Source organism: Stegodyphus dumicola, chromosome 3, assembly GCF_044657685.1.
Source record: "Stegodyphus dumicola isolate Sdum_Otavi_A_Nest chromosome 3, ASM4465768v1".
NCBI lineage: Eukaryota > Metazoa > Arthropoda > Arachnida > Araneae > Eresidae > Stegodyphus > Stegodyphus dumicola.
In genome coordinates, this window is record NC_140770.1 from 42,788,514 (window position 1) to 42,814,497 (window position 25,984).

At 34.6% G+C, this 25,984-nt stretch overlaps 1 protein-coding gene across 2 annotated transcripts in view; it reads left to right on the forward strand.

Annotated features, from left to right (window-relative positions):
- The window catches only part of LOC118181414 (alpha-N-acetylgalactosaminide alpha-2,6-sialyltransferase 5-like), a 45,220-nt gene that overhangs the window by 2,254 nt on the left and 16,982 nt on the right, over positions 1–25,984 (forward strand). Inside the window, exons 2-4 of one of the 2 annotated variants that reach the window (XM_035350557.2) lie at positions 5,800–5,905; positions 11,196–11,297; positions 20,992–21,118. In XM_035350557.2, coding sequence (XP_035206448.2) covers positions 5,800–5,905; positions 11,196–11,297; positions 20,992–21,118 — 335 coding nt within the window. Of the gene's footprint in view, positions 1–5,799; positions 5,906–11,195; positions 11,298–20,979; positions 21,119–25,984 lie in introns of both variants that reach the window. The other variant, XM_035350556.2, reaches the window with a different exon arrangement.

Genomic DNA, 25,984 nt, shown 5'->3' on the forward strand with positions numbered 1-25,984 from the left:
ATATATATATATACTTTTAATAATAATATATAATATTTGAGCGATAAATAAACGCTTAAGATTTTATGGTTCCTTCAGAAGACTGCAGCTAATTTTTTTTCGATTCAAAGAAAACAAACGATAATTTTCACGCTTCCGTGTCATTCATTGAAAACAAAACAGTAAGAATATGTCTAAACGTCATTTACACGAGAGAAAATGATGTCATCGGAAAGAATGTCCAATCACAAGTACGGATTTTTTCCTATGCGCGAGGCGCGGTACAGAATGCTTATATGCGGCCGGCCCTAGGGAGTCCTGTATGAAGGCTCTCTTCTTTTTTATTTCAAACAACTGCAGTTTGCTTTGTCGTAATCTAATAAATCCAAAACCCTTTTTTACCCTACGTTTAATGTGAATACGAGTTAGTTAACTTTAAAAAGCCTTCCACAGTGGTACCCCTTCCCGTAAGCTGATAACTCTTCATATACGTAATACGAATATCCTAAATTAGTATTGTAAAACAAATTTTAAAATTGCACTAACGTCTTATATATGAAACCGTCTTCTTATAATTGAGCCAATATGCGGTACGTACTAAATTTTATTATTCTCATTAGACTTGACATGCATTATATAGAGGCTGTTCACACATTTTTTAGACGATGTATATTGTATTCACAAAACTAAATTACATAAAATTCTTGTGTTTTAAATGTTCTATTTGACATCCCTTATTCTAAACTATCTTTCGACACCGCAATTTCCAGTATAATAATGCCTTTTGAAGTGGCAGAAGAGGTATTCTATCCCATTCCTCCCGAACAGCTTTCCAGAGTCCTGTTAGGGTTTTGGGACAACGTTTGGATAATGCAGTTTTTAAAAGTCCGAAAGCACAAAAATCCATAGGTGACACATCAGGAGATTTAGTAGGGCTATCAGTGAAGGGTATGGCCTTGATACCAGTTTTTTGTTCCATTTCTTTTAGGAAATTTACAGTGGATTTTGATGTGTGACTGCTAGCTTTGTCCTGATGGAGTCTCACAGATTGATGGCACTGTGGAAGCGATGGTATTTCATTCAGAAAAATTGGTGATAAAATATGTTCCTGATAGTATTTGGAGTTAATCTTGACATTTTTTTGCACTCTCTTTATTTTTAACTTGCCATTATAAGAAAAACCAACAACAATCATGAATCCCTTAGAAAAACTTTCTTTCGATTCTTTGAACCATGTACTTAATTTTTTTTCTCCCCTTTTATGATAATAAATGGCTCTTTTTTTGTTGCAATCATTTAAATACACCCATGCTTCATCTATTGTGACAATTGTTTTCCATTTTTCTTTGGATAAGTGTTTCTCATATAGAATTCTGCAGCGTGTCCTGCGTTGAGCGATATGCTTTGAAAGAAGACGATGCACATTGCGTTTTTTCGCTTTCTTAAGATTTAAATCAACGTTTATCATTTTGTTTACAGTGGACACCGAGTATTTTAATGATTTTGCAACTGTCCTTTGACTTGGGGGATTTTCGTTTAACATTCAACAACGTACCTTTGCAATAGTCCAAGATGTCCGTTTTTTCCTTGGATACTTGTTTGGAATTTTTGTCCCACTTGAGGCTCCAATTTGACGTTTTTTTTTTTTTTTTTTTTTTCCTTTCTTGTTGATAATATTACCTATCGACGCTTTAGATATCACAAAACCATGACTCTCACATCGTTTTTTGATAAAGGAGTATGCATATTTCTCTTCGGAAAGAGCGTAAATGTAGCCTTCGAACCACTGCTTTGTTAAATTCGCCATTTTGAATGAAAACAAAACTTTCAAGCCATAGACGAAAATTTTGACTTTTAAAAACATAGTGCAACTGCAGTTACTTCTTTTGCAGCAGGGCCCACCAGCGGCCGAGCGGTAAAATCGCTGAATACTGGTAGTTCGGTCCGAGGTTTGAATCCCGCGAACGGGCTGACTGCATGGGTGTTTTCGTGGTTTTCCCCATGTGTAACGTGTATACGAGCCAGTTTCTCTTAAAAAGTCCTCCACGAAGACATCCTTTCCCTTAGGCAGATAGCGCTAGTTTGCTTTGTCGTATTCTCAATACACACCAACACACGCAATCTTTTGCAGCAAACGATTTTTTATTACCGCTTATCAAAACCGTCTAAAAATGTGCGAAAAGCCTCTGTATGTCCTAGATCAGGAATGGGCAAACTTTTTCGGTCGCGCGCCAAAAATAAAAAAAAGTTTAATGGGTCAAGATTTTTTCTAAAATTTTAAGAACAATATACAAGTATTACAATTTCAATATGTTAATGAGATGAATGAAATTGCGATTTGATTTTTAAAAGTTCCTTATATTGAGTTCGAAGTGAGATGTATGTACTGATTCTAAAGAACGAGGCTAAATGCTCATTTGTCAGTCTACTTCTGAAGTAATTCTTTCTAAGGTTCATAGTTGAAGACAGTTGTTCACATATATAACATGAAGCAAACATAGGACTGATTATCTGGGCGTGAGATATTAAATTTGGGAAACCTACTTTCGATAATGATTTGTAAAACTCTAACTTTGGCATATTTAGAAACAACTGCTTAAAGTGATTGTTAGATTGCCACTCAATTAATTCAAGCTGCACATCTGACTTCACTGCTTCACAATTTACGTTGAAAGGTGTGGTAAAAATATCCAGTTCTGTTTGAATGGCACTGAATCTTGAAATTTGCATTCGAACTCAAAATGCAGTTTTTTCAAGCCATCTTTATAATTCTTAAACTTCTCTTCATTTACTGAATGTATAAGGTATATCTCCCACTTTCCTTGCGTGCCTTCGTGGTATAGTGGTTCTGCACACTGAGCCGGTATTTCAGAGGTCCGTGGTTCGATTCCCGGCGAAGGCGGTTGCATATTTTTCACCTTTTCTGCTTCCAATTAACCTAATGACTCTAAAGTGGCGCCTGAACTAAAAGGGTTGTGGATGATGACTCTCCACACCCAGGATTTCGCGACTAGGTCCCCTAAAACTTTAGTCGCCCTTTAAAAAGGAGAGTATATAAGGTATATCTTCCACTTTCCTAGCGTTCCTTCGTGGTTTAGTGGTTCTGCACACTGGGCCGGTATTCCAGAGGTCCGTGGTTCGATTCCCGGTGAAGGCGTTTGCTGTTTTTCATTTTTTCTGCCCCCCAAAAAAATCCTAATGACTCTACAAATGTATTGAATTTAACCTTGGGAAATAAGGCAAATCGTTCTGCCCAGCAAACAGATTAAGTTTTAGCTTAAAAGCTTTGAGATGGGCCCAGATATCATCGATAAATTGATTTTTCTCTTGCATCTTGACATTCAAGTTGCTCATATGACAAAGAAAATCTGTGAAAAATGCAAACTCCGAAGGCCATTCTGTATCTTCTAACATTTCGCACTCCGCAGACACTGTTTCTCATAGAAGAACGACACAATGTTGTCGAAAACACATCCTGCTCTAAGCGACCTTTCTTTCGGATAATGCAGTACATCAGAGTATTCAGATTGCACGGACTGAAGAAAATTTCGAAATTGCCTGGGAGTAATCCAACGAAATCGAATAATATTTACAAGCTTCACGACTGCATCAAGCACGGATTTCATATTCAATGCAGATTTGCGCAGAGCATCTTGATATATAACGCAATGTAGAAAAACAACATTGTTCCCCGGATAGTTCTGATTAGAGTCCAAGAAATCCAGATTTTTTTTTCTTGTCATATTTGGTGCTCCATCGATCGTAATATTACATATATTTGCCATAGGCAAAGTTAAAAACCCTTCCTGAAATTCTAAAAGAATATCACATCCCGTTGCAGTTCCCTGTAAAGAACGCATGCATGCCAGTTCCTCTGTAATTTCAACGTTCTCATCAACTAATTGAGCAGTATCATTTAGATTAGTGTTTTCCTCTGTAGGTATGGAGCAAAATTTAAAATGGCCAATCTTTGACTCTAATTGTAATGTCAAAATTTTATCGATATCTTCGATTCTTGAAGTTACCGTTTTTCGAGATACGTTTACAGTCTCAAAATTATTTTTTCTTGTCTGGACATAAAACATCACAAACTTGGAGCGTGCATTGTTTAACGAACTCCCCATCATTGAGAGCTTTATTATTTTTAGCAATATTGTATGTTACAATGTAACCTGCATGTGTAGCTGCTTCTTGGATACTGTTTACCTTCTTGAAAAAATTTTGTTGGCCTGATAATTTTTTTACAAAGACTTTCTGCATTTTTTTAAAAATATATTCGGACATTGCTTCGTAATTGGAATTCTTATGCTTAGATGTGAAATGACGGGAAATGTTATTTTGAATGTTTGAAGACTGCTACAGCTTCATTGCTGATGAGACACACTGGTTTATCTTTTCAACTGTAAAAAAATATTTCCAGGTCCATTCATCATTAAAAGCACTGCATTCTAAATCAACTTTACGTTTTTTAACCATTTTGGAGTTGAATATTTTACGAATAACCCAAACAAGCACTAGCTACGCTATACTTTTAATAATTTCACAATGATGCTATATGTCCGCAATGTTTCCATAGGCAATCAATAATATTAGAACTCGCGCCAGAACGAAAAGCCGCTGACTGGAGCTTAAAAAATGCGCAGTCTGCCGCATGTGAGGTCTAATTCACCTTATATTGGATTCTCATATGTCTGCTCCCTGAGAAAGAGATAACGCTTGTTGGCATCAATCTATAGCTATAACTAAGATAGAACTTCCGCTTTTAACACTTCACCGATTAAAAGCTGTCTGTGCTTGCTATTTCCATCGATTTATGTTTTGTAGAAATCCTTTGAAAAAAAGGAAGGAAAAAAAGCAATATTTGAACAAAGTAGAAAGGGAGATGAATATATAATATATAAATGTGTATTTCTTTTAATTTGCCTAGGACCGGCCAATTAAAATTCTGGCCGAAGTAGGTCCGCTACCCGTAATGCCCCTCCCTGTCCTAGGTCATATTTTATATGGCAATTATATGCAGTCCGATGTTTGCAAATTCTTTAATGTTCTCTAAGGAAATCGTGTATATGAAGAATTAAAATTTAAGGCCGTGCTTAGAAACATTTTCTCGAAATGAATGATAAAGAATTATGAAAACTACCTCGCAGTTGCTTGGTGACAAAAATCATTCACACATCCTTTATATTTTTAATGACGAAAGAGTTTCGTACCAAAAATTATCTGCAGTAATGAAAGACACAAACTAAAAGCATTTACAAACTTGATATCTATAATCTTAAGGATATGCTACTGCTTACAAACTAGAAAATGTTGATTAATACCCGAAGCTGTTTAGGAAAATTTCCAACATGTTTTCTACGAGTATTTGCTACAAGAACCCACGATGACTATTTATGGATTGATGTTGTATATTGGGCGTTGTGCATTTATGGGTTGGAGTTTTATTCTAGTGCTTTTTAAATAAACAGATAATAGTTAACACTATACGTTTTTGCAATAAAAATTTATGGCTAATTATTAAATATTTATCATATCATTCCTAAATATTTTATGTCAGGAATAGTTTTCTAATCTAATGATAATTAAAACAGTGTTCTATGTTCTAGCAGTATAATTTTTTATGGCTCCTACATTTACCTACAAATGCTTCAGACACCTACCATTAAAAATATTTATAAATGTATGACAGCTAAAAATTTTGTGGTTCTTTGAATATCGAATTTGTCGGTGTAAATCCGAAATTAAATAACTAAAGAATTATGCGGCTTTTTTCGAAATATATATATATATATTCTATTGAAAACTTTTTATTTTCTTTAGGTAAACAGCTGGATGTTTGGAGTGGCGCTTCTTTTGGTTTTCTTAATGTTGCGTTTTCTCTTAATAACATCTGAAGTAAATCTCTATAGTTCAGATAAATCCTCAGGTAAGAGAGCATAAATAAATTAATCATTATTTTTATTTAGTTTTAATTGCTCAATCTACTGTTTCAGTATTCAGTGTAAAATTCAGAATTAGTTCAGTGTAAAATATATTTTGCTGTCATTGCATAAATTTAATATAAAATTTCGAGGCTTTTCAATAATCTGCTCTTTCAACCCGCTTTTTTCAGTTACTGGTATTTCTTGAATACGCGGTAATTAATCAAATTAAAATTATTTGAATTGAATATAATAATCAATGGTGACATTCGTTCATGCCCTGATTATTCTGATAATAAATTACTTTATATTGCTCTACTTCACGTTTTTATACTTTTGTAAACATCTACAGTATCATCAGTGACGCACCTAGAATTTCATTTTAGGGGGTGCAATATCCATCTTAATGTCAAAACTACCTTGCGCAATTTTTTATATTTAGTTTTCCCATTTACAAATTGAATTTAATCTAAAAATCCTTCATCTGCAATTATGTTAGGTTATTTAAGCAAAATAGAAAATCTTCATTCGTCTGCATTTGTATTGTTATGAATTTTGTACACATAAAAATAATTTTAAAGAAATCACATATAAATTGTAATATCTCTTGTATAAATATTACATGAAAGACCTCAGAATCGACGCGTTGCCGGAAAAAAAGGATTACAGGGGTAAGGCCATTTAACATTGAGATTATGGTTATCTTGTCAATTCTTCGCCGAAATAGCGCCGAGCTTCCAATGCTTTTGGAAACAGATTTTTTGTCCCCAAATTTGGCGGGAAATTGCTAAAAGTCGCCAACCATGGCGATATTTTAGTCTGAGCATTGTGTAACTTTAAATGGTCAGATTTATATGTAATTCTAACTGTATCCGGCATAATGTAACTGTAATTTTACCCTATGTCAGTGTATGCCTTCGAACAACTTCGAGAAATTGAAGATACTGGAAGTTTCTTGGCAAATGAAGGAATACAATATAAAATCGGAGAGAGTTTCATCGTATGCCCGAGGGCTTACTTTTCAACGAGCTAGCAAGGTTGCGCTTTTGTTGTTGGTTGCGCGATAGTTCTGGCAATAAATATGTATCCAGTATCCAGTTTTAGTAGGGAGGAGCTCGCTGCAAGTCCCTCGGAGTAATGTAAACTCGCCTTTAGTTTAGCTCAGAGTATTGGGAGCTCAGAGTACTGAGAGATTTTGCTTTTTGATGCGCTTTCCATTTCATTGTGTCCAACGGTTTTGGTAGCTCAGAGTACTGAGAGATTTTGCTTTTTGATGCGCTTTCCATTTCATTGTGTCCAACGGTTTTGGTAGTTTGAAGGGAGTAATTACTGACCGTGCTCTGTTACACCGATGAGAGTTGTACGACTACTTTTGTGTGAAAAGTTTCAGAACTTTTCACACAAAATGTTTGGGGGGAATAAATTTAATTAAGCTTTCATCTACTCTGCGCCAATTCAATTCATTACGAACCCATATGCAATGTAGCAATTTAGCAATTTTTGGTATCAGAAGTGGGATTGAATGCTGGTAACAAGAGAGATGAAAGGGCAACTAAGGCAGCTGGTGACGGCCTATGCTGCATTCCATGAAAAGAGGGCCATTAAAGAAGGGATGAATGTAGGCTAAGAGAAGATGGAAAGTGTCGTCAAGTTTGTTAAAGGGCAGAGGAAAGCAGTTCAAGAAAAGATGCATGCGGGCCAAGAAGAGATAGAAGTCAGCATGAGTAGGTTCAAAAAAGATTGAAGCAGGTCAAGAGGAAATGAAAAGAGAAATTACTGCCGTAACAGAAATACAAAGTCGAGGCTATGGAAGACAGAATAGACACAATTGAGAATAAAGTTGAAGAAATCGAAGAAAGAGTTTCTCCTGTCGAACAACACGCTCTGTCGTATTGAGAAGAGGTATACAAATGCGTTTTCATTAAAAGTTCCAGAACTGTAAAGTGTTTGGCGTCAAATAAGTTTCATCGGTTCTGCGTGCATTCAATCCATTACCAGCCCACATGTACGTTTACTGTATTATTATTTTCATCTAATGAAAGCTTTATAAAACATGATCTGGAAAACAAAAATACTTACATTACTTAATCAGATGAGATATTTTCCTAAAGAAAGTTTTTAATTTATGCCAAATCGTATATTAATGTACATTCTGAACTGCCCCCTCTTTAATGTGTAATTTTTTTTTCTTTTAAGGTATATCTTTACATGTACTACACAAACATAATCCATTTAAAGACTTTTAAATGTTATCAAGATTTTTTAAAACTTTGTTAATATTATGAAAATTCTCTTTATTGTAAGTTTCTATAGACTCTGTTGTAAATGAATTATTTTGCTGCCGATTCAGTTTTCTTTTTTAAAACTGTTATTCAGCATTTAAATTTCTAATATTACAATTCGACCTTTCAGAAGACTATATCCTGAATGTGATACTCAAAAGAGGCCCATGGGAAAGTGTCATAAAAATCTTATAACAAGAGGAAATGAAACTAAATTTTTACATGACATGCCTTTGTGTTTGAGAAATGAAAGTACATTACAAGAGGTACTGGAAGTGATCTTCTCTCACCTTGTACACACACAGTCCAAGATAGCACTGCATGTTTGCGCGTATGTTGCTGCCAGAGTTTTGGGCATGACTGTCTGGATTTCACAGCGGATGTTCTGAATGAAGGAGTTTCTAGACGATAGCATGCTTGTTGTCCCTACTTCATAAATATATGTTTTGTTAGTTCACGTATCCTGAAATGTGGAACGCAGCTTCGTCACTGTACCTCGTGTACTCTGGTAGCAACAAACACAAAAATGGAGCGCCGTGTTGAACTGTGTATACAGATGGAGGAAGGTCACTTCCAGCGCCTCTTGTGATGTACTTTCATTTCTCGAACATAAACGCATATCATGTATAAATTTGGTTTCATTTCCTCTTGTTGTAAGATTTTTATCACACTTTTCCCAGAGCCCCTTTCGAGTAATTAATTAAGCACTCTGTATTTAAAAGTGCATCGAGTTTTCTTTAATTTTCAGATTCAAAGAGGAATTTATTATTTTAGGGAATTAAAATATTGAAAAAATTAAATATTTCTTTACGCTTGAAAAAATATTTTAAGTTCCCACCTCCAAGAACTGATTAAAAATTTATATTCGAAAATAAAATTCGATGGACTCAATTTTAATATTAAAGCGACATGCTTTTTTGCTTGCCAATCCCGGAAGAGAAATTTAAATTGTTCTTTATTTATTTCCTTCAAAACTGTGGCCGATTCTTTATAAATTGCACTGAGTATTAACTTTGCCCACATTTGATCATCTTTCAACATTCATTAGTTGTACTCTACAGTGTATGTTCATTTAGTGTGTAATGAATAATACGGATAAGCATTAACAAAATAGGCATATGCAGCACCAGCACTAGAGTCGGTGCAACCAGTATGGTGGAGCAGGGCGACAAATGTTTAGAATTTTCACGCCCTGTGCAATTTCTGCGACTTCTAAATTAACGTCCTCAGGCATATGTGATATCTTCAAATAACAAGTAACAAAGAAACTATAGTCTAAGGAAAACCAGAAAGATCTCCTTCAATAAGAAAATTAGTAAAATGATGCCACAATTAAAGTTTACCAATTTTTGATACAAGAAAAGATTCTGGGAGGGGGGAAGCCATTGCACTCCCACTGTGTATCATTGTATATTTAATGCCTATATGCAGGGTGGTTATAAAAATAACTTTCTCTGTCTGAAGGCATTTAAAGCTAAAACTAATGACCGGAATAAAAACAAATTTCATATATAGCATAGGGAATTAATTACATAAACGAAATAAAAAAACAGTATCAAAAATCACTGATAGGAGAGATTTTGGCGCTGCTTTCACGTACGTACTAGGAAATTTGCCCAATCCAGGTAGATTATGCAAATTTCACACTACTTCATTATGTTTTTTTTTTTAAAAGGGGAACAGCAAACATTCAGCAAAGTACGAAAAAAGCAAAGACCAGCAAAAGACGATTTTGGATCTGTATGCCAAAATTAGACGCTACAGAAGGTAAAAAATGCATGATTTGCTTTTGATGCCAGAGATTTGATACGACCACATCCTTTTTAATAACCCGCCCATATGCCTGAAGTGCAGTGATGGTCACCTGACCTACACGTGTACTCTTCCTAAAGAAGAGAAGCCATTATGTGTTCACCGTAAGTTGGATCACATGGCCTCACCGAAGAAACGCGAATTTTACCGCAAAACTCGCATCACGAAAGAATATAAAAAGCTTCTTCGGAGACCGAAGAAATCCGCTAATAACTATGTCCAGAATCGTAACGTCCCAGTTCCGAGAGAAAAGGTCGCTCGTTCTCATCGAAATATCAGATTTTTGTTCTGAAAACTCTTATGTCTGTGCAGTGGCATTTGAACTAAAATATCTTAGACGATAATTCGTCTTTTCTTCACCGTCTGGATTTAGACACCAGTTTCATGCTTTTCTTCAGTCCCCGTTATAGAATATATGGAATTATCACATTCCTCTGTGAGTGCACTCATAGCGTAAGTGTTAAGTATACTTAACTAGCAATTGAAAGATCCGTGATATGAATTCTGACGAGAAGGCAGCTGATTTCCCTTATCCTGCTCCATCCCCCCGGGGGTCGACGTAGAGTCTCTGCGCAGTACTGGCTAGGATTTGTACCTAGACAGTCTCGGCCACGGGGGTATAAAATTTATGAACTTGGCGGTTCCCGATGGTCCATGGGGTAAGTTTATACTTACTCTTCATGGGCCGGGAGGTGTAAGTCCTTTCCACCAGGGTATTGGTAGCCAAATAGCAAACTGGAACATTGAGAGTCTGGTCACTGCTGTCCTTGGAATTCCATGTAAAGCCTAAGGAGAGGGACATCCCGTGTAGTGCTGGCAGGTAGCCTCAATCAACGGCCGGTCATCGCTCCAAGTTGTCATCGCCCACTCCACCGTGGTCTCGGTCCGGCCGAGATGGTGGTCTTGACTGGTCCGTGTTTATCGGTGGGTCGGCTGAACGTTGAGCGTTCAGCAGAGGAAGCTAAAAGTGTTGGTGTCTGGGGGATGTGGGACCCCGGGCCCAGCAGGAGTGTTCTAGCCATCTTTAGGGTGGTTTCTGACTGATATTTCAGTCCCTGTAGTGCTATTGAGTTAGCGAGGCAGGTAGAAATTTAGTTAGTTAGTTATCCTGCTCCAAGAAGCTTACTAGTATCTAAAAACTTTATTTTTGCATTTGTTTATGTTTAATATTTTAATGTTTTTTTATTTTTTTCAATTTTAGATGAAGTACGATCTTTTAAATATGGAGATTATATTGGTTTGGATGGTGAAATAGTGGAGTTCCCTTTTCGTTGCAAGTCTTGTGCTCTCGTTGGTATGTCAGGTAAGACTTCAACAAGACTTGATACAATCTAACGTTTAATAAAATCAAAAACAAAGAATAAAATGTCATTTCTGTTAAAGTAAAAACAGCAATAATAATAATCTTTGCAATCCTTCATCAATGTTCCAGAATTCGATTGCATATTAGTTTGAAAACTCTGCCTGACAGTGCATTTTATTAATGTTATTAAAAATTAACTATTAATTATGTTGCAGTATAAGAAAAGTAAAGAAAAATTCTACAATACAGCATGTTATTTATCTTTTACAACTTAGGTTGGTTGATTACTGGATTACACCAAAGCACATGAGGGTCATCTGCACAAAGGAGAGAATATTTTTAGAAGGTATTTTTTTTTTAAGTAGACAGACTTCTATTCATGTTACGCATAGGGAAGACTAAAATAATCCTCATGTACTCAGCCCGTTCTCCGAGATTCGAACCCAAGTCTTACATGGCCATCAGTGGCCATCACTTGTCCAAATGGCCCAAGTCTTACGTGGCCATCAGTGGCCATCACTTGTCCAAGTGACCCAAGTCTTACATGGCCATCAGGGGCCATCACTTGTCGAAGTGGCCCAAGTCTTACGTGGCCATCAGTGGCCATCACTTTCCCAAGTGGCCCAAGTCTTACATGGCCATCAGTGGCCATCACTTGTCCAAGTGGCCCAAGTCTTACATGGCATCAGTGGTCATCACTTGCCCAAGTGGCCCAAGTTTTACTTGGCCATCAGTGGCCTTTGTACGTGTGGCAGACTAGGCCTGTAGGATTTAATTTATCGATTTACCGGCCAAAATGAACTTTAGTTTCTTTATATTGTTAGTAAGACGGAGCCAAAGAATCTCCGAAGAGGATTTTATACTCAAGGAATGCAGTGGATAGAAGATACGGTGCCAGATTTATGAGCACAGTAGGTAATAAATATTTGAGTACAGTACTTGATTTCACAAAGGGAAGAGAACGGTTTGGTCGAAAGTCTTAGGCACAGGATGTAAAATGAATTTACTAGCGTTGCTTGTTCTTTTCAGTGCAAGTTCTTGCTTGCATTTTAATATTTTATAACTTATTCAACATTATGATTTCTCTTGAATTACGTATGCGCATAATGTTTGTCGCCAGTACAGCATGAAGGAATAAAGAATTAAACATAAACTTATTAATTTGAGCAATAAACTATATTTAATTTCAGTGGCGAATCAAAATCTGTGTAAGCTGGCAATAATAAAAATAATGAAAAATTCGGACTGTTTTCCGTTATAGGACAACATGTATCAAAGAATTATTTTGTATCGAAGTATGTAGCATATGACGTTAAAAGCATCGTATGTTAGTTGTGAAAATAGTGCATTATCTTAATTATCTTAACATTTAGAGCTATTTAATTATTTGCAAGCTGTGAACAAAAGTAAAATGTCTTACTGCGATATATGAATATATAGAAAAAAATGGTCACTTTGTTATTATATCATCACCTAGGAAAGTTAGGGCACATATTTGTAGGTTTGCTTCAAACATTGGACTGATTGGAGATTGCGTGACTCCCACGGAAGTATTTCAACCCTTTCGCCGTCTTCTCCTGTCCGCGAAAATTCCCCCCTCCCCAGCGGCCGTCTGTTTTTCGTAGCGTGTAATGTTGTTTTCTCTGTACATCATAACTTTCCATACATGACTTTCGTAGTGGACGAATGTCAATGAATATTAAATAGAATTATAAGGAAATAAAGCATAATGGAAAAAAATAATATCTCTGCTTATTTCTAACAGCAGGATAATTTGATAACATCTGATCCAGGCGGTCCACTCCTCCCATTTTGTTGTAATCTTTTACAATTATAGGTTTTTTTACAGTTCATTTCCATGTTCCAACATCAATCATCAAGTTATTATGGACTGTACTCATCAAACGTATATCCTTCTTGTCTTTCCAATTCACAACCTCATTTTTTCTCTTTTTCTGCTGAGTAGACGTTGAAGCCATCTCTCACTGTCTTGTATCTTATGTAAAATGGCGCGAATATTCATAAAACCCGGGGCAAATTCAATTAGAAATAGAATGCCTGATTAGTGCTACCTTCTAGGAGGTATTAGAACAAATAAAAATGAGAACTCAAGCAAGTAAACATTTAGAAAGCGTTTTAACCGTTTAAAAGTTTTAAAATGTAGAAGAACAGGCACGTTACGGCCGCCCTGCGGAAGTTTCACTTGAACGCGCTAGACGCGTTACGGACGGCGAAGAGTTTAAATATTGGTTACCCTAAAAGTAAGCAACTTTTTCTTTCTGTTACGCAGCATTTAAAGCAACGTTTACATTAAAACTTTTATTTTCCTCTTGCTTGTTGAACAATCATTAAAATTTCGGGCCTAACTTCTACTGAACAATTAGCAGAATATTTCCTAAATTGTGGTATCGCGTCACCTGAAAACTTCATTTGAGCAGGACTGGGACATAATTGGTAAAAAGAATGAAAGACACCTGATATACACAGTTAGTAAGCAGGTATCATCCCTACTTTTCACCTCTTTAGGAGAAAGCATTAATGCAAATGTAAACTGAGTGTCATCAATGGCACGCTGATTGTCCTGCATCTTTCTATCCCGAGAAAACAAAGCCGTCGCGCCTTAAGCGACCCTCCGTCAAGGTGTCTGAGCATTTGGCAATTTGGAAATTTATACATGCTTTATTCCCTATTCTGATTTTATTTTATAGTAATTTCTGGTTACTGTTTTTTTAAATACACCAAATTTTGGGGCCTCTTGGCTCTTCTCTTCTCATGCTACATATAGTTTAATGCTTTCAAATGTGCTTTACATATGATATGATTTGGTGGTTATTTATACCTATTTAACCCTGCCCTGAAAACTTCCCATAGGTAGGTTCATTCTTATTTAATACAAAATCTTTATTTGGTACTTATTACATGCAATATATTACACCATATTCTTCACGTATTTTTTTCCCAGCGATCTGCTCTATCATCTTACACTTATTGTCCGCACAGTCAACTATATTTGGGTCGTGATACTTGTTACTACATTACAAACTTACACACGCTTCTATTCTACATCTGAAATAAGTCATTACACTTGGATAGTAAATTTTGATAATGTTGTTTTTAATTTGTTACGTCCATTTACCTTGTGCATGATGTACAGTTTCAATTCGTAGTAATATGATGACATTATATAACATTTAGTATTATTTACTTAGTAATTGTTATTTTTCTAATCCTCCTGATTTGAGCTTACATCCAGAACAGATCCACAAATCTCAATTTTATAGAGAATTTCCTGGGGTACAAATCCGAGGGTTTCACACCCCTCTTTTGCTATTACTAACCTCTTGAGAAAACTTTCGGTTGGACTGATTTTTAAATATATCCATGCTTTCTTCGAGATTCGAAGCCTAAGACTGACAGTCAGCTCTCCTACTAATATACCAAGAGTGTGGTAAGTTACTTATTAATGACGTTTAATATTATATTATTAAATTTGCCTACTTTTCGATTTATATTATTTACGCTTACTTCTGTGTGCTTGCCTATAGTTTATTACGCATTGTTTCGTGCAGTTTGTCACATGGCGACCTAAAAATTGTCAGTATTTAGATTTTCATTTATTCAAGTTTGTGTGGCGCAAAGAGAAGGACCTGTATTGCATATTCGTATTCCACTACAACATGAGACAATTACGCTTTAATAAACGCCTATTACAGTTGTTCTGTTCAATTTTTCTTGTAAAATTTTACAGGTATACGATAAAGAACTATCTGAAGGCTACTCCAATGGAGGAAGACAAGACAGTTTTGCAATGCATTACTATGTATTTCAACATGAATATTTTTCAGACTTGTGTTGTGAAGGCAAATAAGCATGCGAAAGATGAAGTTTTTTACTGATAAGGAACATTATTTTCTTGAACACTTAAATTGATTTTCATTATAATAAGTTACGATGATTGTTTAAAACTTCAGATGTATTTTGATGTCGTCAAAAAAATAAAAAAATAGAAAGATTTTAAACGAATATTTAGAGGAAAATCAAAAGTTTTATCATCCTTAAATTCCATTAATTTTTTTTAAAAATAAAATGTCGACTTAAGGATAAACATAAACGACCAGGAGAAGCATAAAATTGCATGAATTTTAAGTCTTTATCACAGTGCTTCATTTCATAAAAAATTATTTACTATATATTCTAGCGCATAACGCACAAATTTAATCCAAAAAACAGGATCTAAATTTAAGAGGGCAAGTTATACCCCGGTTATAAAAATGATATATTTCAAAAGAAGGAAATGATGAGCATATAAAAATTAGATTTCTAAGTGTACTAGGTGCTGTTTATTTTAAAAAAAATGACACACTTTAAGTAAAATAGTTAGTGAATTCTTTAAGAGCAACAGAACGCTTTTGCCAAACATTTCTTATTCACAGTCTCACACCATTTTCGTCCATGAATCCGTGAACATGAATTAAAACACTATGTGGAAAGTTATCGTCTTTCTTTTAAAAATGACCGTAGGTTTTTATTTTTTACCGTCCACTAGTAGGAAAGCACAGTGGTGAAATGAGGTTTTCCATGACCTGTTGTTCTATGTGAATCATTTTTGTTCCTTTCACTTCAATTGTCTTATTTTCTATCAAAGCAAACATTACTGGCATTTCATCCGTGTTTCCAATAGGTGACAGTAAATAACGTTTCTGTCTTCGTAGGCCAATAACATACGAGGGCAGATCAAAAAGTAATATATATATAATAAAATTATAACGTTAAATATAAAAAAATATTTAAAAATTAATTAAATAATTTCTTAATACAAAGGCTATACTTGAAGTAAAATTCTTAACTAGTTTTAAAAAAATTGCAGTTTTTTAAAACAACCCATTTAAAATTTTCTTGAACGATAACTGAATTCACGAATAATATACTTTAGTAATCTTTGATAATCATTCTAAGCTTTTCAAAATAATAAAAAGTGAAGTTATATTTCATATTTGTTTTTGCGCTCAAAAAATCACTTTAAGAGAATCGAGAGAAACTTCCTTCAATGGTCATTCGAATAATATAAAAAATGACATTTAATTTGAACACTTTGTCGATATATGATCACCACTTTTTATTTCTTACGATGTGAGCAAAATGTTTCTACTTCCATTTTTTTCTTTTTCAGTCATTTACTAATCGCAACTAATTGCATAACACTTCGAATACGTCGACGAAATAGATGTAGTTACATCATTTCGTAGCTGTCATCGAAGCATTCACAATTGCTTACTGCATATTCGCTATCATTACTTTGCTCTGAGTGCAATTAGGTCATTAGTGATTTTTGATGGGAAGAAATTTTTTTGGTGTGAGGTCATTAATATGCCATCAGATAATATAGCTTTTCCGTTATTCTTTTGTTTATTTCCTTATGAATGAATATATTCATTATGCTATATACATATACCGATACTCCTATTCATGGCGTAAATACTGATATGTTGTTAACGTTGTTTTTATTATAAGTGCAGTGGCATGAAAATTTTACCCGTTTAATAAACATACGGAAATAGATATCTGCTTAGGTTAACGTTCTGAAATCATCAGGTTATTCTGAAGCAGGAGACGAAAAATGAGCAGTGCTCTCGCCCAAACTCGAATACGGATCTTTCGAATACGCGCCGAGTGTGCTGCCGTTACACAACGATGGTGGTGTATTTAATTATGGCAAAGGACACGAGGGCTATTTGCCTAAGGAAAGGGATGCCTTCGTGGAGGACTTTCTAAGGGAAACTGCCTCGTATACACGTTACACATGGGGAAAACCACGAAAACGCCCATGCAACCAACCCGTTCACGGGATTCGAACCTCAGACCGAACTACCAGTGTTCAGCTACTTTACCGCTCGGCCGCTGGTGGGCCCGTTGCACAACGAAGACGTGCTGGAAGGAGGGAGAAAATACTTTATACAGTAAGACCCCGCTTAACGCGGGGGATACGCTCCATCAAGTAGAGCGCAATGCGAAACAACGCTAAACGAGGCTATCTTAACATGTAAATAATGGGGTTAGGGGAAGATGGATAGACAATTGGTTAGGTATTAAATTTAATAATGTTTTTTTTTAATAAAAATAAAACCAAACATTTATTTCTTACAAAAATAAAAACAATATAAACGAATATACTCATAAAACAAATAAATTTCTCAGTCAGATCATTCAGTCTATTCTGTTTCCAATTTTCTGCCTTTTTGTCGAGAAGGCATTATGATAGATTGTCTTAATGGCATATTGCGTTCAATTTCGTCGTCAATCCATATAGACAGTCGTTTTTCCATTTCCTCTATAATGTTATTTCTAGAACGGGTAATTCCAGTTGCAGAGCTTGACGTAGTTGCAGTTGCCGATGACAGTATTTTTTCTTTATTCTTAAGAATTGTCCTTATTGTTGAAGTTGCCAAATTCAATGCAGCACTAATCTGAGATTGACACTCACTAGAATCTAATCTTCTAATCACTTGCATTTTAGTTTCCAGTGAAATGCCTTTTCTGGTTGCTTTATTATTATTATTATTATTATTATTATTATTATTATTATTATTATCACCCATGATAAAAACTAAAGATCATAATATTTGTCACTGTATTAATCGTTATAGTATTATATGAATTTATACTTACAATAATGTCAACAAATGTTTCAGATGATAAAAATGCGTCCTTACAGCACCGCACCAAACAAGAAACACAAGTACACTGTTTCGGATATGTTATTTGGAAACTAGCGCTGCGCACAAGTTCGGGGAATCCTCGGGTTGAAATAAAAGAGCGCTAAACCGAAACAGCTTTAAGCGAGGTTTTACTGTATACTAACCCCTTTAAAAGGCGACTGGGGATGAGGGTACCCAATGGTCAAATCCTGGTGGTGACGAATTATCGTCCGCCACCTTTAAAAAAAAAAATATATATATATATATATATATATATATATATATATTTTAATTCGGGCGCCACTGTAGAGTCATTAGATTTTGAAGCAGGAGACATGAAAAAGGGAACAATGCTTCGCCAGGATTCGAACCTGGATGCTCGTAGTGTGCTACCACCACTCCACGAAGGCATGGTGGAAGGAGGGAGAAAATACTTTATAAACTGTTTTAATGATATTTTTTCAGTTAAGTATGTTGATAGTATAGATGATATAATAAAAGTTTGATGGTATGTTAATAGTATAGTACCGTATATTCCAACACATAACGCGCACCTATGATTTCAAATTACATGTTTAAAAATTTTAAGTGTATTCTCCGTATAACGTGCAACTTTACACAAAGAAACACGAAAAGATAAATAAAGGTGAGATATTCTTATTTTTTCAAGTCATTCATTCGAAGATTTCCCCCAGGCTTTCGAACAAAGGTATACTGAACTGATAAGCGATAAGGGAAAAATACGTGTGTGATTGATGTGAAAGGCACGAGAACGGTTAACATAAAACAACAGGTCATGAAAAATCTCACCTCACCGTAGTGCTTTTCCGCTTAGCGGCCAATGCAAAATTGAAGCCCATGGTTACTTTTAAAAGAAAGACGATGGAGATATATAATTTCCCAAATGGTGTTTTCATTCACGTTCACGAGAAAAATGGATGGACGAAAACTAAGCGAAATTGTGGATAGGACATGTTTGGCAAAAGCGCCTGTAGCCTTAAAGAACCCTGAGTCTTTAGTTTGGAACATGTTCAAATCCCATCTAAGGGATAATATGAAGAAATTGCTGAAACAGAGTAATATAGACATGGATGTTATTCCAGGCATTAGTTCATTTAGATGTGCGTATCAATAAAATGTTCAAACAACGTTTAACACTGCAGTGGAATACGTAAACGTTAGAAAAACATTTACAAAGGGAGCCAAATGCCAATCTAGAAATAGTGTCTGAGTGGACAATAAAAGCATGGAATGAAATTAAACCCGACGCGATCTAAAAGTCGTTTAAAAAAATTTTGTATCTCTAATAACTTAGGTGGAACGTATGATGATTATTTGTAGATCAGAATAACAGTGATAGTGAAGATGAAACAGAATTCGATGATGTGCCTGAAGATGCAACGGGAGACGGATATGGCGAACTTTTCATATTATCCGATAATGAAAATTTTGAAGTTCATTTCTTTTAAATAAACAACACTTGGGTACATGTAGAAATCTACTTTTTGTATGCTCATTTTTTTCTAATTTTAAAATCTATCGTTTATATCCGGTATATGACGCTCACCCGTAAATTTAGATCTTATTTTTTGTATTAAAAGTGCGCGTTAATACAAAAAATACATATCCTGTATTATACGGTATATATTTAGAAATAGCCGTGGGAAGTATGTACTTTGATAATTTTAATGTTTTATGAGTTTAACTTAAGATACTTAAAAACTCACAAATACTATGTTCCCACAAAAGCCATAGAAGTAAACACTGACTATGGAGGCTTATATTGGAGGTAAATTTAGGAAGTTGAATTTATTAAGAAATTTAATTTATTTCGTATCCTAATTGTAGACCGGAAATTTTCTTTGCATAATGTTATGTAAAAACTTTATCCATCTAATGTTAAGTACAGAAGAATTCTTAGTTTATATTTTAAGATGTTGGGATTTACCAAACGTTACTGAATGCATTTTTCTTTTTCCGAACTCGACATACAGTAATAATTGTAGAAATTGCCTCAGTAATAATAATAAAATTAATTCTCGAATACTACATAACTTCTCTGTTTTTTTCGTTGTCTCATTTGCGTTTGATATTATAGGTAATTTAAAAGAATAATTCTGAACTCTTAAGATCTCGGCTCTAGTCACCGTCTTGGAAAGTGTTCATAATTTAGATTGCTGTAAGATACCTTGTTTTTCAAAGATCCGAGTCAAAATAAACTGGCTCTGCTAAATATGGTCTCGTTTGACCATGACTACTTTGATAACATTAACCGAATGTTAACATAAAGCGGTACAAAATATCTTTCAGAATATCGATAAAGTTTAACTAATTTAATAAAAATAGAACCAGAAACATACTGTAAAATACTTACTCTCACAGCATTTTAATTACGGAGAAAGTTATCAATAGTTGATTGTTTGGAATTGTAACGTAAAAGTTCATTTATGAAATGTTCATAGTAATAATATTTCTGGAAATTATTTGTTTGATGCTGTATCCATAATCTTAATACTCACAGAGCATCCTGCATATCAACATTCATAGAAAATTCCCTTCTCATCTTCAAATTCATCATTCAAAATTCATTCCTCATCAGCTTCATCAGCAACCAGTTTATCACATTACGTGCTTGGATTTCTTTCAAAAAGCAACAGGCAGATATCTTTTGCCAATGATGCTACAAGTTGAAGTTTTTTATCAACATTACCTAAGCGTTTATCACGTTAGTTGGATACGTTTCTAGTTCTTCGGTTCTTTTATTTAATAATTTTCCTTTATTTCATAATATGCTATTTTTTGGACATTATGCATATAATTCTATAGACAGAATTCATGTAAAAAATGTAATTCAGTAAAATTATGATGTTTCCGACTCAGTATTTATATTAGAGATCATCCTAAAGTGTAGTCTGTAGTCTTTTTGTACTTGATGTGTAGGAAGTGTACCTACGTAGTTAATGATTGTCTGTTCCTAAATGGTTTAGGTTATTTGCTAGATTCTGACTTTGGAGAGGAGATTGACGAAAATCATGCATGCATCTTTCGCTTGGGCTTCTGTCCTACAAGAGGAATGGAGAGACATGTGGGATCACGCACCACTGCACGTGTTGTCGATAGCTTCAGGTGAGGTTACAGTTTTTAATGAATTAAGTTGTTAAATGGTAACGGTGTTCCTTTTTTCTTCAGAAACGGTTAAATTTCTTCGGATCTCTACCTAGATGTACAGTGAACTCTGTACACACCAGGGTAATATCGGGCACGTCGTCTACAATTAACTCAAAATCGTGTTTAATCCGAAGTCAGTTAAAAATTACAAGAAAGAGGAGTAACCCGTAAATTTTGTGTGTGTGTGTATTTAATTATGGCAAAGCACACTAGGGCTATCTGCCTAAGAGGAGGGATGCCTTCGTGGAGGACTTTCTAAGGAAAAATTGGCTTGTATACACGTTACACATGGGGAAAACCACGAAAACAGCAATGCAGCCAGCCCGTTCGCGGGATTCGAACCTCGGACCGAACTACCAGTGTTCAGAGAATTTACCGCTCGGCCGCTGGTGGACCTTGAGTAACCCGTAAAAAATACTAAATTAAACTTGTGACCTGTAATGTAACCTGTGTTTTCAAGCAGCTTATGGAAAATAAAATCAGTTGGTTAGGTAAATCAAACTAAAAAGAATAAATGTGAAACAAAAGGAATACACTATAATTAAGGAAGAATGAATAGCGTTAGAAATGAAGCAACTATGCTAAACATATCATTAAAGAAAATAATATTTAGAAGAGAACTGAACAATGCCAGAATGTTTATCAGAATTTTTTTTAGTCCAAAGGGGTCCCTGAAGTTCGTTTTCGTTTTGCGATTTTGCGTCGGACTCATAAACGTCGGTTCACTTTTCAAACTGTTGCCACAAAATGTTAGAGTCCTGCATTATATTTGAAGAAATTAAATAATGAAAAATCTGCATAAATGATTGTCTATTTCTCGCACAGTGATAAAACAATGGTACATAGAGCCATCGAATTTTGAATGACGAAATCCTACTGCGAATATGGGCATCTGAAATCCCAAATTTGGAATTTGTTTTATTATAGATTTTATATTTTGTAAAACTTTAACGAATTTTTGATTTACAAACTCAATGCTTTAAAAGCGAGAAATGGCAACGTTATATATAAAAAAAAAAAATACTTTTATCTCCAGCTCGCGAGACTGTGTATATCGGAAATTCTAAAGATATGCTTAATTTAACATTATTTTGCGATATTGCTCTTGAACTGAATTTTATGGTTTAAGTGCAAAGAACATGATATTTAATAAATAAAGGTAACACTCAAAACGTTAAAAAAAAGCCCCTTTGGACGTAATTTAAAATCTGAAACATTTCAGATTTTTTTTTTTTTTGTTTTGTTTTGTTTTTGTTTTAGTAAGCAATGTTTATACAAGTATATTTCGGATTTACGTGCAACTAAATTATCTTCTGTTGTGGATAAACACACAGTGAACGTCGGTTTAAGAATTTGATTCGTTTCTGAGGGCCGTTCATCAACCGATACAATTTTTCCAATAGAAATTATTGTAAAATCAATTAATTCGTCCCTGGGTCACAGATTGTTTGCTTATGTAAACTTTACAACATCACTCTGTGTGCAAGTTAATAGTCCAAACGTAATGAAAATCAATAAATATAAAAAAGGTAAACACAATATTAAACAGATAAAATAAACAAAACTTTATTTACTGTATCTCTGCAAAAGAGTGAGTAGAATAAGTAGAAAATGATGAAGGAGATATTATTGTTTGGATTCGAAATTCTTTTCCGTAAAAAAATCTTTAGGAAGCATTTTCTTTTAACTAAACACCAGTTGATCCTACTTGAGATTAACTGGGCCTCCGTTTCACTTGATGTAATTTGTTGTTGCCTATGTTTTGAAATGTTTCTAAAGTGAGGCGTTGCATTGCCGTTAGAAATGCATATATTGTAGTGCTTTATCAGAGTGAAATCTTTACGCGAAAACATTCATCTTACCCCATTTTGCACAAATTTCGCGCACCAGAGGACTAGTATCATCTTTCTTTCTGAAGTCGTTTCATCCAAAATCTCTCTTTAATGTTGCTTCCGAAGTTAAGGTTCTTTCATGCTGAACCCATTTTTGTCATCCTCTAGCTACTTCTCCACGTCTTCGCTGTTAACATCCTAGCCATCGCTGTATTAAGAGATACAATAGTATTGATAACAAAAAAAGTGTTCAAGATCTCCGCCTGCAACCCAATCTGCCATAACTTCTTCCAGACAGCATTCATAGAGCTTTAAGCCACCTGCTGCCACTCTTCGTTAATAAGAGTTAAAACAACAGGAAATATTAAAATATTCTTTCAGGGACCCTGAGTGATAATTGCATGGTTCAGGTCACTTCAAACCTCCTTTGAAAATTACATGTTGCCGACTTGAATGTTCGTAACTCGAGACACCTTTCGTCATCCGAAATATTTTTGGTTTTAGTAATTTGTTCGCCGTGTGAGGCGTTCGTAATCCGAGGTTCCACTGTTCTATAGCATCATTTAGTGTCGCTGTCTTATACCATGCTTCCCCCTTCCATACATACAGAAATTTCGCAGATAATTTTTTTTATTTTTTAGACGAAACGTGGCTGATCCTTCCCCTTGCCATTCGGGAGTTGTTTCAGCAATAGGTAAACTCTAAAAAATAATAAAATATCATTTAATCTATAACTTTCAAAAGTCATTTATAGGTGGTTATTTTAAGCGAAGTAAACGATTACTGTGCTTGCTTCATAATGAAATGTTAATTAATTTGTTAGTAAAAGCGTCATTATGAAGGCACTACTGGCCGGCACAGTAAAAATTACATTATCGACCTCGCTGACATGGAGCGAATTTATCAATATTCAATAATCCCATATTTTTTGCGTAGTGAAATGAATGTTTTAGTTTATATTATGTGGGTACAAATTAAATGCGTAATAACAGATTTGAATCACAAGTGCTATATAAATATAAACTAAATATTTTAAAATGTCTTTAAATTATAAAAATAAGTTGGCAATCATATTCTCTCATAATTCTGGGAAAATTTTAAAAACAGCTAATTGAAATAAAATCTTCAGGTAACCAAGAATAAAATAAAAATTACAGTATTAATTATTCAGCTTTAAAATTTAATATTTTTAATTTATTATTCATAATAATGAAATTACTCGAATTCACTGATTCACAATTTGAATGATTCTTTTTTGTCTTCCTAGTAATAGAAGTAAAATGGTTTTCTGGAACCTGAATGTAGCGGTGTCCGCCGATAACATCGTGGCAAAAACATCGCGGACGAAAACGTCGCGGAGAAAACAACGCAACGCGAAAACGTTGCGCTACAAAACATCGTGGGAGAAAACATCGTGGTACAAAACGTCGTCGTCGAAAATAACGCAGTTCAAAAACTTCGCAATTTAAAAACATCGTCGTCGAAAATATCGTGGTGAAAAATAAAGTATCTATAAACCATCGCATGACGATAGCATCACAGACATGCTTTTTTCAGGCTTTAGTAACTGTAAATGGATATCCCCATAATGATTTGTGAGCGCAAGAAGGAAAGAAGGATAATTTTTACTTTCACATTTTTTTATTAACTAATAAATTTCTGCTGATAAAATAAGAAGAAAACTTAAGCATAGAAAATTATTGCAACTTATAGCACTTAATAGAATTTTAAACCGACATAGTTCACTAACAAAGGCCATTAATAAATAATTTTTATAAAGTTTTTAACCGGTAATTTTTCATGAAAAGTATAATCTATAAGTTGCATTTAATTTTCTATTCTTAAGTTTCCTTCCTACTTTTTCAGCAAAAATTTATTAGTTAATAAAAAAATGTGAAAGTAAAAATTATCCTTCTTTCCATCTTGCGCTCACAAATCATTATGGGAATATCTATTTACAGTTACTAAAGCCTGAAAAAAGCATGTCTGCGAAATTATCGTCATGCGATGATTTGTAGATACTTTATTTTTTATCACAATATTTTCGACGACGGTGTTTTTAAATTGCAAAGTTTTTGAACCGCTTTATTTTCGACGACCATATTTTGTACCACGATGTCTTAGAACTGCAATGTTTTCTCTTTGCGATGTTTTCTCCCACGATGTTTTTCAGCACGACGTTTTCGCCTTGCGTTGTTTTCTCCGCGATGTTTTCGGCTGTACCAATGTAGCTGTATACAGTCGAAAGTCGTTAATCCGGACTCGTCGGGACTTCGGCGATTCCGGATTATCGATTTTTCCGGATTATAGATCATCAGTTTAAATCTCGTAAGATGGCATGCAGAAATTCTAAAATTAAAAATATGAAACCGTAATTTATGAAATAAAGAACAATTATGATCTAAAGGGTATCAAAATTTGCAAAAAGAAAAAGCTTAATATTTATTTGTTAACTTTATTAAACATTTCTTTCAATGTAAGTTGTTTAAGTTTTGCTTCGTTTCATGTGATAATACTTTCTCTTTAATTCTATTAAACAGACATAATTTCTTGTTCAGTTACAAAGTTCCGCCGTTCAAGTCGTATAATTGCTGTGTCAAGAACACCGACTAATTTGTCAATCGAAATTTTTTTGTTTTCAATAACCTCTGTCACTTTTCTTCGCTATCGAAAGCGAATTATAATGACGAGGAACTTGTTTTAAATCATATCAAAGACGGAGCATATCGAGATGAAATACTACATTTGGTAAGGAATTATAAGCCAAATAAAATAAAAACATCTGCGCTGAAGATAAGGATAGTGCTGACAAATCAACTTCCAATTCATTAGGCGCCCGCCGCCGAGCAGCGTGAAATTGATAAACAGATTTTGGATTTCAAAACATACTTTCGCTTTAGATCCTTTACATATTAACAAATATATATCGGAAATTCTATTTGATATAATCGAAAGTTTAAGCTTACTTTTATAAAATTGCTCTTACAGTCTG